Source organism: Microcaecilia unicolor, chromosome 2 (assembly GCF_901765095.1).
Source record: "Microcaecilia unicolor chromosome 2, aMicUni1.1, whole genome shotgun sequence".
Taxonomy (NCBI): Eukaryota; Metazoa; Chordata; class Amphibia; order Gymnophiona; family Siphonopidae; genus Microcaecilia; species Microcaecilia unicolor.
Window position 1 is genome coordinate 577,860,243 of NC_044032.1, and position 14,910 is coordinate 577,875,152.

The following is a 14,910-nucleotide window of genomic DNA, read 5'->3' on the forward strand; positions in this document are numbered from 1 at the left end:
AGGACTGGCTAAGTGATATTTTTTTTATTCTAATGCACAATTTTACTTTTTTTTTTTTTTTTGCATTGAACCAGTTTCAAATTCTTAACCAATTTTTGGCTATTTCAAGTCTGTGCTCACTTTTTATACCTCCTGGTGGTAAGTACCATATTATAGATTTATTGTTTACCCAAAAGCAAGAAATGTTTTATCCTCTCAAATACTTCTGCAATATTACAAATAATGATATTGAAGAGAACTAGTTCTAGCATCAAGACCAGAGGTACCTCTAATGACCATGTAAATCTTCAGCAAGATGGACTAGATTGTGCAAAAAAAAATTAACAGTGGTAGTCAGCCAGTTTTTCACCAAATTTCCAGCTACTTTTGTAATAGCTAGCTTCCATGCCAGTCTTCCTCATTGAACCACATCAAAGACCTTAATGAAGTCCAAATAGTCAACCCAGACCCATTGCTAGACACCATTTAATCCATAAAAAAAGCTTGACACTGATCCCAACAAGGAGTAGATGACCCTCAATGGTATGCACTCTCATCTGCAGGGTCATACATAATTAAAGAGACAGAACCTTCTGAGACATGGTGATAAAATCAGAGGTATACAAATTATTATACAAAGTAGTAATGGGGCAATTTTATAAACTGGCACTTCTTGCTTAGCGCCATTTCTATAACAGCAATACTACCATAATGACGACACTGGCTCACCCATGTTTAGGTGCATCCTGTTATGCCACGTCAATGGCAGATGTGATGCATATAATTTATAGTATTCTATTCAGTATGTGTGTAACTGAGAAACATGTTCGTGGCCTACCCATGTGCATACTCTTCCTTGCAGTTAGGCACTGTGCCACTTAGGTGGTCAATTAATAGTGCCTTTGATACATGCAAGTGGCGCTTACCTCTAAGAACAAGTTTATAGCATTGCCCTTTACCTCTTATTTCCACAGACAAAAACCATCGAAATGAAGCCATTAAATATGTTCCTTACCTATAAAATAGGATAGTAGGACTGCCAGCAACACTGAAACCCCTACAGCACAAAGTGCAGTACACTTCCAGGTACAGTACTTTGAAGATTTCTTGAACTTAAAAGCACTTCTTGATAAGGTGTTTCTAGGTAATGGTCGGGTAGGTGGGGAATAAACAGCGCCAGATGCCATTGTGTACCCTGGTGTTGCTGTACTGAACAATGGTGTTGTCCCCGTTCCTGTTTTGAAGAGGAAATGCCTACACAGTGGAAGGAGAAAAGATCATATCAACAAGCAGCACAGATGCAAATATGAAACTTATCCTTTTTCCTCTTTACAATTAATTCTATGCTTGTGCCCAGTGTATCACAAATTTTCATCTGAAAAACATTAACAGAACCTAAAGACAATTTATTTCAAAAGGGAAAATATATTCTATTTGGAAAACAGAAGGCTGACATTTATATATCAATATTAGAATCACAGTAAAGATCAAACCTTAACTATACAAATTTAATCAATAAAGAATAAAACCTTGTTATGACTTCAACTTTACATTTGAGCAGAAGAAAGTAATTTGGGTGAGTGATTTTTAAACACAATTTATCAAAACATAATAATTTAATAGTGAAGTTTTAGGTTTTCACATTCTATTACATTTTTTTGAGAGTGATTTCCAATTTCTACAGGAACATCCAACTACATATTGAGACTGGCTTGCAAATTACACATTGAGGTTCTCTGCTCTCAAATGGATTTTCTTTACAAAACTTTCTAAAGATATCTATCTATAACAATGGAACCATAAGAGCCAGCACTGTGGGTGCTCAAGCACTCCCAATATTGAACAAACTCCTTGACTGTGTCCAGGGAAAGATAATTTCAATTGGGTTAAGCACTCCTGATAATTTTGAAAAGTTGGATCCTATGCTAGGAACTAATTATGTATGAAATAATATTTAGGATTAGTTTTGTGTGTTTGCATCCCCCAATTTCAGGGCTTCCAAATGAAATAGGAGGAGCCTTATAGATTGGGGCTTAACTCTACTGAGGACCTGCATTGAAGGTGCTGAGAACTGGAGCATTTCACTGTGTAAGTTAAGTGCAAATTAAATAATTGTATGGCATAGACAACATTTCTTCTACTTCTTAAATGATGGCACATTTAAAACATCCATAGGATGAGAGAATAGTTGAAACAAATGGGAAAATTATGAGTATATATTGCTGACAAATTTTTTTTTAACATGATTTCATTTAAATCCAAACCTCAGTGACAGATATGTATATTTGTAAACTTAACCAGAAAACAAAGACAAAACATATTTTAATTTCAAAATTTAAAAGCAAAACGCAAGAGAGAAAAAAAGTCCACAAAAAGAAAATCACACCATAAGAAAGGAGAAAATTAATTTATGAAAACTACATCCCTATTTCAGGGCCGTGTTAACTAAGCCACGCTGTAGGTGCGCAAACATTTTAGCATGTGCTAACACTAGAGACACCCATAACAATATAATGGGTGTTTATCATTAGCACACACTAATTTTTAGCGTGCGCTAAAAGGTTAGTGCGCCTACAGTGCTGCTTAGTAAACAGAGCCCTTAATTTCTTTTTTTCAGTCATTTCCATATTTAATTTTTAAATAATTTCAGTTTTACTATTATTTCTGAGCCTATGATAAAAAAAATTGGATGGACAATTGCAATACAGCTAGCGAGGGTGGAGGGTGGGCCTGCACAATAACACAGCTGGATGAAGGTGTAAAAATTTGCTTTCACAACAGAAACCTGAGGACTGTTACATCTCAGGGCCTGGAACAAAAGTTGAAAAGTCTCTTTAGTTCAGATAACACAGTCTTAACCAGGGCCTGCGGCTGACAGGTCCAAAACACAGTCTGTGGCTGTTGACCGCCACACTCCAAACACAACCAGGGATCGAACCTAGTTCCCCATGTCTGCAACCTAGTGCACTAACCATTAGGCCACATTTCAGCCAGCCTTGTTCACAGTGGTCTTTCTGAATTTCTTGGGGGGGGGGGGGGGGGGGGGAAGAGGGAAATCTCGCACACTAACACCTTTTTTCCCTAAGTGAAGGAACTAGGCACCAATCATTCCAGGGCCCAAAGGTGCCTGCTTGAAGGAGACTCCAAATCAGGTCAGCCCCAGACCTAGGAACACTCACAAGGAGGCATCTGATACAGATTTCTTCTACTAATGCTGATAAAATTACAATCGTGGGTCCTTGTTTGCTGCATATAATCAAAGAAGTGAAAAAAATACTGACCCAGGCTGGCCAAGTGAAGTCAGCTTTAGTTCAAGATACTTAAATTGGAGAATACTGAGAATACTTACTTTAAGATATATGAACCTGATTATGTTGACTTTTCATAAGAGTAGAGTGATTTCTGCTACACAACTTAGAAGAGGTTTAGAACAGATGCATTGAAAATAGAGCCCAGGAGAGTTTGGACTCAATGGCTAACCCGGAGGGCTCTCATGAAGAATCTGCAGAGAGGACCTCTTTATTGGTTTCCTTTATTGGTTTCCTTCATGTTTGAGCAAGACAAAGACCATGCATTTAAGACAGTACTTTATGAACTGTGAAATGAACTTCATAGGTGGGAAGGTTCTTATTTTTCCAGATGTCTGTGAAAAGATGCAGTAGAGGCATGAGCTATTCCTGTTCAAGTGCCAAAAAAACAAAGCTTTCCTTGGACAAGTTTTTTTCTTCTAAAATTTCCATGTTAAGTATGTTGTTTGCTATCAAAACAACGTGTTAGGTTTTCTTAGAACCATTCCAACATCTTTGCTATCCAAAAAAATAACATAATCTGTGTATTATGATGGTCCTTTGGATTCTGAGATCTCCTTAACCCTCCTAATTGCTGTATGATGTTCTTACTTGAATCCAAATCCTGGGATTTTGTGTTTTTTGATTCCCTTCAGTAGTGTGGGTTATTGAAACTGGTAGAATCTTTTTAAAAAATTAGTTTAGGGCCTCTTATCAAGCTGTGCTAGCAGTTCCCGCACAACAATGCCAACAGAACCCATTCAAAGTGAATGGGCTTTGTCGGCATTACCGTACCAGGAGCCGCAAGTATGGCTTGATAAAATAGGTCCTTAATTTTCCTTTTCATATAGTTAATGATTTGAACTAGCAAAGATGTTCACTTGCTGGTTTCTTTCTATTGTCAAGATCTTCTTGATGTATTCATAATTCAAATAAAAAACCTAGACAACCACATAAATGCAGAGAAGTAGTTCTCTGCATTTATGTGGCTGTTTAGGTTTTATTATTTGAATTATGAATGCATCAAGAAGATCTTGACATTAGAAAGAAACCAGCAAGTAGTTGAGAACCAGTGAAGCCAATGTTCAGTTTCTGCTTCTTCCATCAATACTCTTTCTGACTTTGGAAAAGCCACTTCATTTCCAGTTGCCTGAGATACCTATTTAGACTATAAGCTCTTTGACGTAGGAACATTATACCTGAATATTTATTGCCAGTAGTGCTAATAAGTGTATAGCAATCACATTATTTTATCTAATCTGGTAATTGTTAGGGATGAAAACTTACTTTTAAGTATATAAATTAAGGACACTAATCTAATTTCATGAGTTATTTGAAAGGAATCTGACCTACACCCTGATTATCCTGATGTATATTTGTCTCCCATATAGAAAAAAAATATACCAATTGTCTAAAGAACAGTTGAATTTTCTGCTTTAACCAGTCCCAATATTGGCAGTGACTTATTTACATAAGATTCCAATTTAAACAAGTAAAACAGTGCAAGGGACTGCTTGTCACAATTTCCTTATGTTGATGCTACTATTGTCAAGTAATACCCTGGAATAATAGTTTCCCCCTCCACATCCTGAACTTTGCTCTCCTTGAGGCCATAGGTCAGTAGACATCTACCATGGATAACTTCTGCACCACCCACATGACTCCTGCACTGATGTCGATTATATCTTAGACCGCTGTCTCCCAATCTCCTTCTTGCTTATCCCCTAATCTTTTCTTTTACCATCTTCCCCATACTTTGCCCCTCCCATCCCCTCTTACTTTTGCTTATTCTATCTTTGTTGCACCTTCTATGTTCAATCCACTTATTATTAAGGTCTTCTATTACCATGTTTATCTCAGTTGGTAATACTCTTCTTACAAGACTTTGTAATTCTATTTACTATGTAAGCCACATTGAACCTGCTTTGTGTGGGAAAGCGCAGGGTACAAATGTAATAAATAAATACATACATATACAAATATACATATACTGACCTATTATAATTTCCTAAACTGTTTCCTAAATATTATGAATACACCTTTCAAAATAGGTCTGCAGCAGCTGAAAAGATGGAAAATATTTTACTCAATAGCCCTGGATCCTTCTGTAGTCTATATTTATTTATTTTTGTTACATTTGTACCCAGCGTTTTCCCACTCATGGCAGGCTCAATGCGGCGGGCAATGGAGGGTTAAGTGACTTGCCCAGAGTCACAAGGAGCTGCCTGTGCCGGGAATCAAACTCACTTCCTCAGTTCCCCAGGACCAAAGTCCACCACCCTAACCACTAGGCCACTCCTCCTTAGCACCCGTGTTTTCTAAAGTTTAGAAAAAAGGTCTTGAAGGAAATACCCTTTACAATAATTAGGCTGAACTCCAGAAGTTCCAAGTTTTCATACACCAATGACAACAGTTTTAAAATATATCAAATATAGATCAAACATACTTAGGGGTCCTTTTACTAAAGTGCATTAACAGATTTAGCGTGCATGCTAATGAATTAGTGTGCATTAAGTGCCATGCAGTCCATCGGCATACAATGGGCTGCGTGACATTTATCCCTGGATTCCATATATGGTGCCTAGATTCCGCGCAGAGATACGCATGTAACTTAATTGGCGTAACAAGGTAATCAGTGTTTTTAACAGCACTTAACAAGCAACAACAAGAACTATTTGGAAATAATTACAATTTATGCGCAGAAATCGCTAAGTGAATTCTATAAAGAACTGCGCCTAAATTGCAAAGTGTGAAGTTCAAAATAAATGCGCATAGCTTAAAAGGGGCATGTTTATGGGCATTTTGTGGGTGTTCCAAGATTTCCATGTGTAATTACAGAATACAAGTGTGCTTAAATCTACATGAACGGATTTACACCAAGTTTTTATTGGCATAAATGGACATGAGTAGATTTAGGTGCTACAATATCAACTAAGTGTATTCTATACATCGCACCTAAATCATACAGAATACGCTTCATTCTGCGCAGATTTTGTTTTGGGTGCTATATACAGAATCTGACTCTTAGTGTGCGTTAAATGTTAGCACAGGATAAATCCATTAGCATACCTTAGAAGAAGGACCCCTTAATAAGGAAGGAAAACCTGCTTTCCCCAAAAAATTTTCCAGCAGAACAGTCCTTGCAATCTTAGTATGGCCAGTGTCTATGTAACTTGCCACTAGGCTTTTTTTTTTGTACTGCCATGATTTCTCTACCCCAAATCACTAACCCATCTGTATTGCCAGCAAACATGGTGGGCTAGTAGGTGGCAAGCAGGTCATATTTTCTTTTTGAATATTACTTGACTTTCACATTAGCTATAAAGAAACCTTCTACAGCAGGAGGCTCAACGTTTGATAGGATTAAATAAGTAGAGAAAGGAGCTCTGCACATATACATATAGGAAGCAGTCTGCACTCAATGCATATAAACAATTACAGGGTAATTTCTAAAGCTAGTTGCCCAGGAAACGTCCTCATGAAATTATAGTAGGTTGCTTATTTTACCAAAGTCATGGCATAAAAACAAAGAACACACATAATGTATTAGAAAGGCATGTAAACATTTTCATGCTGATAGTACATTATGTTGTATTCTCACATCTATTATACTTTGGAGCTAACATGTTATACTTTTGGACAAATTTCATATTAACAGATGACCCCTGGTAAGGGAATATTTAAAATGAACAGCTTACAAACAAGATAAATCTTGTTGCTCTTATTTACTAATTACAAAGAACCATGCCAGCTAGATTGCTGGTCCATGAAGCCCAACACCCTGTCTCCGACATGGTCAATCTGGGCCATCTGAAGTACCCAGCAGATTCTAAAATGGAGATTAATTCTCTGCTGCTCTATCCTAGAAGCAACAAGTGGCAAAGCCCAAGTCTAGCTGGTAGTAACTACTAACTGATCTGTCCAGAAACTTATCTAAGGGGCCCATTTACTAAACGCAAGCGTCTACGAGTGCCAAAACGGAGTTACCGCACAGCTACTGCGTGGCTCTTGTGGTAATTTCATTTTTGGTGTGCATCCGATACTTGTGGCTGAAAAATAATTTTTATTTTCTGCCGCACGTATTGCACACGTGCTAAGTCGCATTTGGCACGCGTAGGTCATTACCACCTGGTTACCGCGTGAGACTTTACCGCTAGGTCAATGGCTGGTGGTAAGGTCTCGGACACAAAATGGATGCATGGCAATTTTCATTTTGCCACAAGTCCATTTTTGGCAAAACATTTAACAGGTGTGCTGAAAAATGATTGAGTGTGCGCCCAAAACCCACACCTACATTACTGCAGGAAATTTTTCAGCACACCTTCAGCTTCTGAATACCCCGGACCAGGATCCTCATCCAAATTGCTTGCCTGAGAGAAATCCTGGTCCTCTAAAGCTGGCATGTCCAAGTATGGGTCAGACCCTAGGTCTTCCTCCAGAGCCCCTGTCTCTCTAGCTCTCTTAGCAGCTACTAACTGACCCTCAAGTCACTTCACTGGCTTCCTATCCGTTTCCGCATACAGTTCAAACTCCTCTTATTGACCTATAAGTGCATTCAATCTGCAGCTCCTCAGTACCTCTCCACTCTCATCTCTCCCTACATTCCTCCCCGGGAACTCCGTTCACTGGGTAAATCTCTCTTATCTGCACCCTTCTTCTCCACTGCTAACTCCAGACTATGTTCCTTTTATCTTGCTGCACCATATGCCTGGAATAGACTTCTTACTACTACTTAACATTTCTAGAGCGCTACTAGGGTTACGCAGCACTGTACAAATTAACAAATAAGGACAGTCCCTGCTCAGAAGAGCTTACAATCTAAAGGACGAAATGTCAAGTTGGGGTAGTTTAGATTTCCTGAGAAAAGGTGTAGTGATTAGGTGCCGAAGGCGACATTGAAGAGGTGGGCTTTGAGCAATGATTTGAAGATGTGTAGGGAGGGGGCCCGGCGTATGGGCTCAGGGAGTTTGTTCCAAGCATGGGGTGAAGCGAGGCAGAAAGGGCGAAGCCTAGAGTTGGTGGTGGTGGAGAAGGGTACTGAAAGGAGGGATTTGTCAAGAGAGCAGAGGTTACGGGTGGGGACATAAAGGGAGATGAGAGTAGAGAGATAAGCAGGGGCTGCAGATCGAGTGCATTTGTAGGTGAGTAGGAGAAGCTTGAACTGTATGTGGTATCTGATCGGAAGCCAGTGAAGTGACTTGAGGAGAGGGGTGATACGAGTATATCGGTTGAGGCGGAAGATAAGACGTGCGGCCGAGTTTTGGATGGACTGAAGGGGGGATAGATGGTTAAGTGGGAGGCCGGTGAGGAGTAGGTTGCAGTAGTCAAGGCAAGAGGTAATGAGAGAGTGGATGAGAGTTCGAGTGGTGTGCTCGGAGAGGAGGGGGCGAATTTTGCTAATGTTATAGAGGAAGAAGCGACAGGTATTGGCTATCTGCTGGATATGCGCAGAGAAGGAGAGGGAGGAGTCGAAGATGACACCAAGGTTGCGGGCCGGTATGTCAAGCTCCATCTCTGGCCGTCTTCAAATCTAAGCTAAAAGCCCACCTTTTTGATACTGCTTTTAACTCCTAACCTTTATTCACTTGTTCAGAACCCTTATTTTATCATCCTCACTTAAATGGTTTGGACAAATTCCTGGAGGAAAGTCCATAGTCTGCTATTGAGACAGACATGGGGAAGCAACTGCTTCCCCCTCGGATTTGTATTATGGAATGTTGTCATGATATGGGTTTCTGCCAGGTACTTGTGACCTGGTTTGGCCACTGTTTGGAAAACAGGATACTGGGCTATAATGACCATTGGTCTGACCAAGTATGGCTACTCTTATGTTCTACGGTTTGACTGGATTTTCTTCCTTCACAAAGCACTGTTCTTGGTGTACTCTTCTCCTCCTGATGGAATTTGCTCCCGTCTGTGTTTCAGACGTTCTCAGCCTACTGGCAAGAAAAGTATATGGTGGGTGAAATCATTATTTGATGTTAGCAAGTTAAGGCATGCTTCATGAAGGGCCAAATGTTGTATAGATTTAAGGGATGTTAAAAATTCATGGAAGACCCCAACCTGCTGAATCCCATGAAAAAAAATGAACAGATGGCCTTGCACAATTACCGTATTTTTCGGACTATAAGACGCACCGGACCATAAGACGCACCTAGGTTTTAGAGGAGGGAAATAGGAAAAAAATTTTTTTCCTTTTTCCCTCCTCTAAAACCTAGGTGCTCCGGTGCGTCTTGTCCGCGTTTTGGACCGCCGTCCCGTACTTGCACGATGCCATGTTCCGTGGTGGTCTAGTGATGTCGGGGCAGGAAAGAGCCCCCTCTTTCCTGCCCATCGCGCTGCTCTCCGTGCTCCTCACTGCTTCCTGACGGGCAGGAAAGAGGGGGCTCTTTCCTGCCCCGACGTCACTAGACCACCACGGAACATGGCATCGCGTAAGTACGGGACGGCGATCCAAAACTCGCTACCTTCGGACTATAAGACGCACCCCCCATTTTCCTCCCAAATTTTGTGGGAAAAAAGTGCGTCTTATAGTCCGAAAAATACGGTATTTCTTACTGCTCACGTGAATGGTAATACAGTGACAACAGTATGAACAAATGAAAAATACTATATGTATGAGAACCAGGGCTGTGGAGCTGGTACACCAAACTTTCAAATTTTTGTTCTGGACCTAAAGTACCAGTAAATTTAACTTATATTTACTAGTCCTTTAGATCCAGGATTAAAAAAGTATAAAATTATAAATTTACCATATATTAAAATACTGTAAGGTTTTATTTTGAAGCTACAGTTTGAATCGGCACATGTTTAACAACTCCAACTCTGATCCACCCAAAATTTCTAACTCTGACTCCACAGCTCTGAAGAACAAATGTGGTCTATTATATAAAACTGCAGTTACCAGATAGAAGGCATATATAGTTAAAAAGACAGAAATAGCAATGCATACCATCTGTCAAGTTAAAGTTCCTGCAGTGCTGGAAGATAAGCATGACTTGACTTACACACAATTCATTCAATTACAAATTCTATTACAAACAATTTCTTTCTGAGGCAAACTTTAATCCAGACCAGGATCAGGTTACATAATTAAGCTTCCTCTTCACAAACATAACCTATTTGGACAACTCTTCAGATATACAGCACTTAGATCAGGCTTGTCCAAGTTCTGTCCTCGAGGGCTGCAAACAGGCCAGATTTCTCAGGATATCTGAAACGAATATGAATGAGATAGACTTCCATACAATAGAGGTAGTGGGTATACAAATCTCTGATATGTATAGTATATTCATTCTGGATATCATGGAAAATCTGATGCATTTGTAGCCCTTGAGGACTGAACCTGGATAAGCCTGACATTTCAAATTATCCAAAATCTGAAGCAGAGATTTAAGAATTCATAGGTCTTGACTAGGTCTGTTACGGATTTAGCCTCTGAACCACTACACTGCTGGGAACCCTGTTATGTTATCAAAATTCTTTCTTAAAGGAATTATGACTAATCAGATGCCTCAGACCGTTTGGTCTGGTTGCATGAGGTTGCCATCATCTGAGCCATTACATACCTCAGCACACAAGGCACCAGCTGCAGCTTGTAGAAACCACAGTTCAAGGCAGGGCAGAGCACTCTTTACCCTCACACCATCAAAAGAAGGGCAAGGTGCCCAAAGACACAACCCTTTGGCAAATAAATTCAGTGTCGCAAGTAACATTGCCAAAGAAGACAGCAGAAGTCAGCAACAGGGAGGTAAATCATAACAGACAACAATTTTAAACTCAAGTTGCAGAAAAGAGAGCAGAAAAGGCAGGACAGTCGGAAGAAAAGTTGACTAAAATAGTGCAGCACTGTAAATACTTTGAACATTATTGGTACTTTTTGCCATCATTTAATTTGTTTTTATGGCACTGCTCTTGTATATCTTTGTGCAATTGGGAAGAGCCAAATAAATGGGAGATTTATTCTAATCCATATCAACCTCCCTCAACCATTGTTGTTCAGTATGTGTTTTGAGTGCCTGTCCAGACCAATCACAGATTATGCAGTCAGCCATCAGGGGACACTTATATTTAGTTTGTGTGCTTTGAGAACTGGTTTTGGAGGAAACTAATTGTACTTGGGGGGGGGGGGGGGGGGGAGGGAATCATCATCTCGCCTAGACAGTTACTTGAGAGGATAAAAATGTACATATTCTGAGATCTGAGATATGCAATAGAAAAGTGTTTCCGCTTTCCTTTCCTCTAATAGTAATACATAGAAATAAAACTGCCAAAACTATTATTATTAGCATTTGTATAGCGCTACCTGACACACGCAGCGCTGAACACCTGACACAAAGTATTTACAAATTCACCACAACTGTCTTAATTTCAAGAATATATTTTAAATTAATGAATTAACCTGAAAACCTAAGGTCAAAGAGCTATCTAAGATTACTCCTAGTATTTTCACTGTAGTTTTTAACCAAAACTTTTTTTTGTCAGTGTTTAAAGAATATGGTAAAAATCTATGCTCTAATTTTAGCCAAAGAAAGAGGGTCTTGTCATTATTTAGTTTCAGATAATGTGATGTCACCCAATTAGCTACTACATCAAAACATTCCTTCTCCTTTACCTCTCCAGTCCAGCCAATACTGCAAGATGTTAAGTCAAACTGCATTATTAAGGCCTGGCTATCCATACTTGGATCTAAGCTTTTTAATACCAATAAAATTTTTTAATAGCAAAAGCCCTCTAACCAGCAAAGGGTTCACAAATTCTTAAGAAAATCCTAATTCTATTATGTCTCAGTTTAGACAGTATCCTATTTAACTATTTTTTGGTATGGAGGCATGGGGGGTAGGAACCCAGTAGAGCTCTTCCAAGGAGCTACCACCATCACTATTGCTTTTCCCCAGATTCTATATAGTGTGACTTAAGTTGCTTGTGCAAATCCAGTTGTGCTCTATATTTGTGCATACAACTTACTTATCAAGCCAATCAGGATCAATAATTGCCACTTAACAAGCAATTAGACAATAATTGGCCATAACTAAAATTTATGTGCAGAACTGCCTAAGTGTATGCTGTAAAGAGATGCACGTAAACTCTAAATCACATATTTGAAAGGGGGTGTGACCATGGTCATGGGCACTTCTACAATCTATGCACGTCGTTATAGAATACACCCAGTCTGCGTATAAATTTAGGCGTAATTTATGGAATACGCCTAGCTGTAGTTAGTTTTGGCACCACTTTTTTAGGCGTCATATACAGAATCTAGTCCTATGTGTGCAACTAATTTAGATTTCCTTTCTAGTAAGCCTGGCACTCATTTATTAAGCAAGAAAGTCCCCATTGACCGTGCTAATATTTGAAGGACATTTTTATTTTGAAAGAAACAAGCAAAGCGTCACAGTCCATAATCTCCGGCCTTGTGGAAGAATGGACCTTGAATTAGCAAACTGGTCTTGGGGCTAAGGTAAAAACAAAAAGAGCATTTAACTTTCTTTGCATCTTTTCTGTCATCTGTCAAGGAGGAGCATTGGGCTTCTAAGAAGCTGGGTCCCAGGTACTGGCCTAGTCCTTTGACAAAGGAAAAGTTGAAAGGCTATGGTCTTATGTCGACATTTTACCAAGGGAAAAGTAGAGGGGATTGCTAGAGACCTATGACTGATAATAAAGTGTGTTCCTTCAACCAAGGTTAGGAAAGCCTGTAGAAATGATGTCACTGGATTCCAAAACGTCTTGTGCACTTATGATAGCTATGTTATGAAATTAATTCTCAGCATGCCAAACAGTGCAATTTCTGGATATAAGAAAATAGACATGTTGGAACCTTGTGTGAAAAATTTGGAGTAAGAAAAGCTCTGAAGTGCCATTCAATTCAGAAGAGGAGTTCCTGTCTACAAGAGAGTGGAGTCAAAAAGAGTAAGATTTCTGACAGAGGAGTCTGCAGGATGGACTAGGTGGTTGCACAATTTACGGGCAGCATCCATGCAGCAGTCAGCATAGCTAAACAAGACTAAATGTGGCCAGCACAGGGTCTTGATCACCCATGCAGTCCATGACCTGCCATATCCCTCTGTTCAGACAGAACAAGAAATGGCACATCTAGAGAATGTGATCTGCAAAGGTCTACACCAGTAGTGATGTGTTTTGTTTAGAGACACTCACTGTTGCACTGGTGCCATTAACAAAATTGTGTCACCATGGATAGCTTAGGGGAGAGAAGGAAAGGAAGATGTTGGCCATCTGGAGGGGAGCAGTGTAAGGAAGGGAAGAGGCTGGACCTCTTGCCTCTTGAAGTTGGACAGGAAAGGGGAGATGCTGGATATCTTGGGGGGGGGGGGGGGGGAATGAAGGGATGGGGAAATGCTGAACACTTGGGAGTAGGGAATAAGAGTTGTCTGACATGATGGATAAGGGCCTTGAGCTGCCCCTGGGGAAGTGCATGTCTGAAAGGTCACCTAGGGTGTCAGATATCCTTGGGCTGGCAATGGGAGCCTGAAGATTTTAGACTAGAAGTGGAGAAGTTCCAAGACAGAGGAAAAACAGAAGTAGTTTATCTGACAGTAAAGATTATAAAGTCAATATTGAAAGATTTAGGATCTTAACTTTTAAAGTTAGACTTGTACATTAAACTTCATAATAGAATTAAGGGGCTTTTTACTGAACAATGTGAAGTTCTACCATAGAATATTGATCAAATCACCTTAAAAGGTATCTATAATATCATTTTTACACAAGAAATGTCAGCTGTATAGAAACAAAGCAAGAAAGCAGAAAATGACTAATAAATCCTGATGCAGTGACATTTAGTAGCTGGATAATGACCACAACTGGAGCCGAGATATAAACATGCAACTTGCCAAGGTCACTAGGCACTTCCAGACTGTCTCACTGGGATCATGAAACTGTCTGACTTCTTCATTAATCAGAAATTAAATACTAAAAACAAAATCTTTGAACTGCATAACCAAGAAGTTGGACTCCATAGTCATATAACAAACAGGCCAATAGAAATCTTGCAAGGACTTTAAATGAGTCTTGAGCCAATCAGAGACTCAGTGTTTTCCCATATTACGAAATCCTGTAAATAGATGACTATATAATGAAGAACAGATGCCTTAAACTGAAATACTGTGAGAAGAAAAGGAGAAATTTTTCCAACATACTCAATTCTTGTTTGATTTTATAATGAATTACAGAGTGACTTTTTCATCAATTATATGGTTCTCTAGGGCAGAATGTGTACCGCATCACCCTTACAATAATAGATATTTCTTTGGACTCTGTAATATAGGAGGTAGCTAATAAGGTGTGTGGAGGCAATACACACATTATTTGCCCCTTATTGCACATTATATTACCATTATGCTAATTAATTTAGGCTACTGTGATACTCCTCAATATTATGTAATCATTATTCCAAGAAAAATAATGTCTGCTCAAAGCTCAAAGAATTTACATAACCACGTTATAGAATACGCTTAGACAATTCAGTACGTAAATTCTAATTAATGGCAATTAGTGTCAACAATTGCTTTAGTGGCAATTATCAGCATTGATTGGCTTAACTAATTAATCTGGATGCGCAAATCCAAAATACCACTGGATTTGCGGATGCAACTTAAGTCACGATATATAGAATCCCGGGGATAAT

The 14,910-nt window shown here is 39.4% G+C and overlaps 1 protein-coding gene across 3 annotated transcripts in view; it reads right to left on the bottom strand.

Moving 5' to 3' along the window:
• Positions 1 to 14,910, bottom strand: part of TENM3 (teneurin transmembrane protein 3) — a 582,976-nt gene that overhangs the window by 334,848 nt on the left and 233,218 nt on the right. For all 3 annotated transcript variants that reach the window (XM_030191520.1, XM_030191518.1, XM_030191519.1), the window contains exon 4: positions 995 to 1,233. In XM_030191520.1, coding sequence (XP_030047380.1) covers positions 995 to 1,233 — 239 coding nt within the window. The remainder of the gene's footprint in view (positions 1 to 994; positions 1,234 to 14,910) is intronic.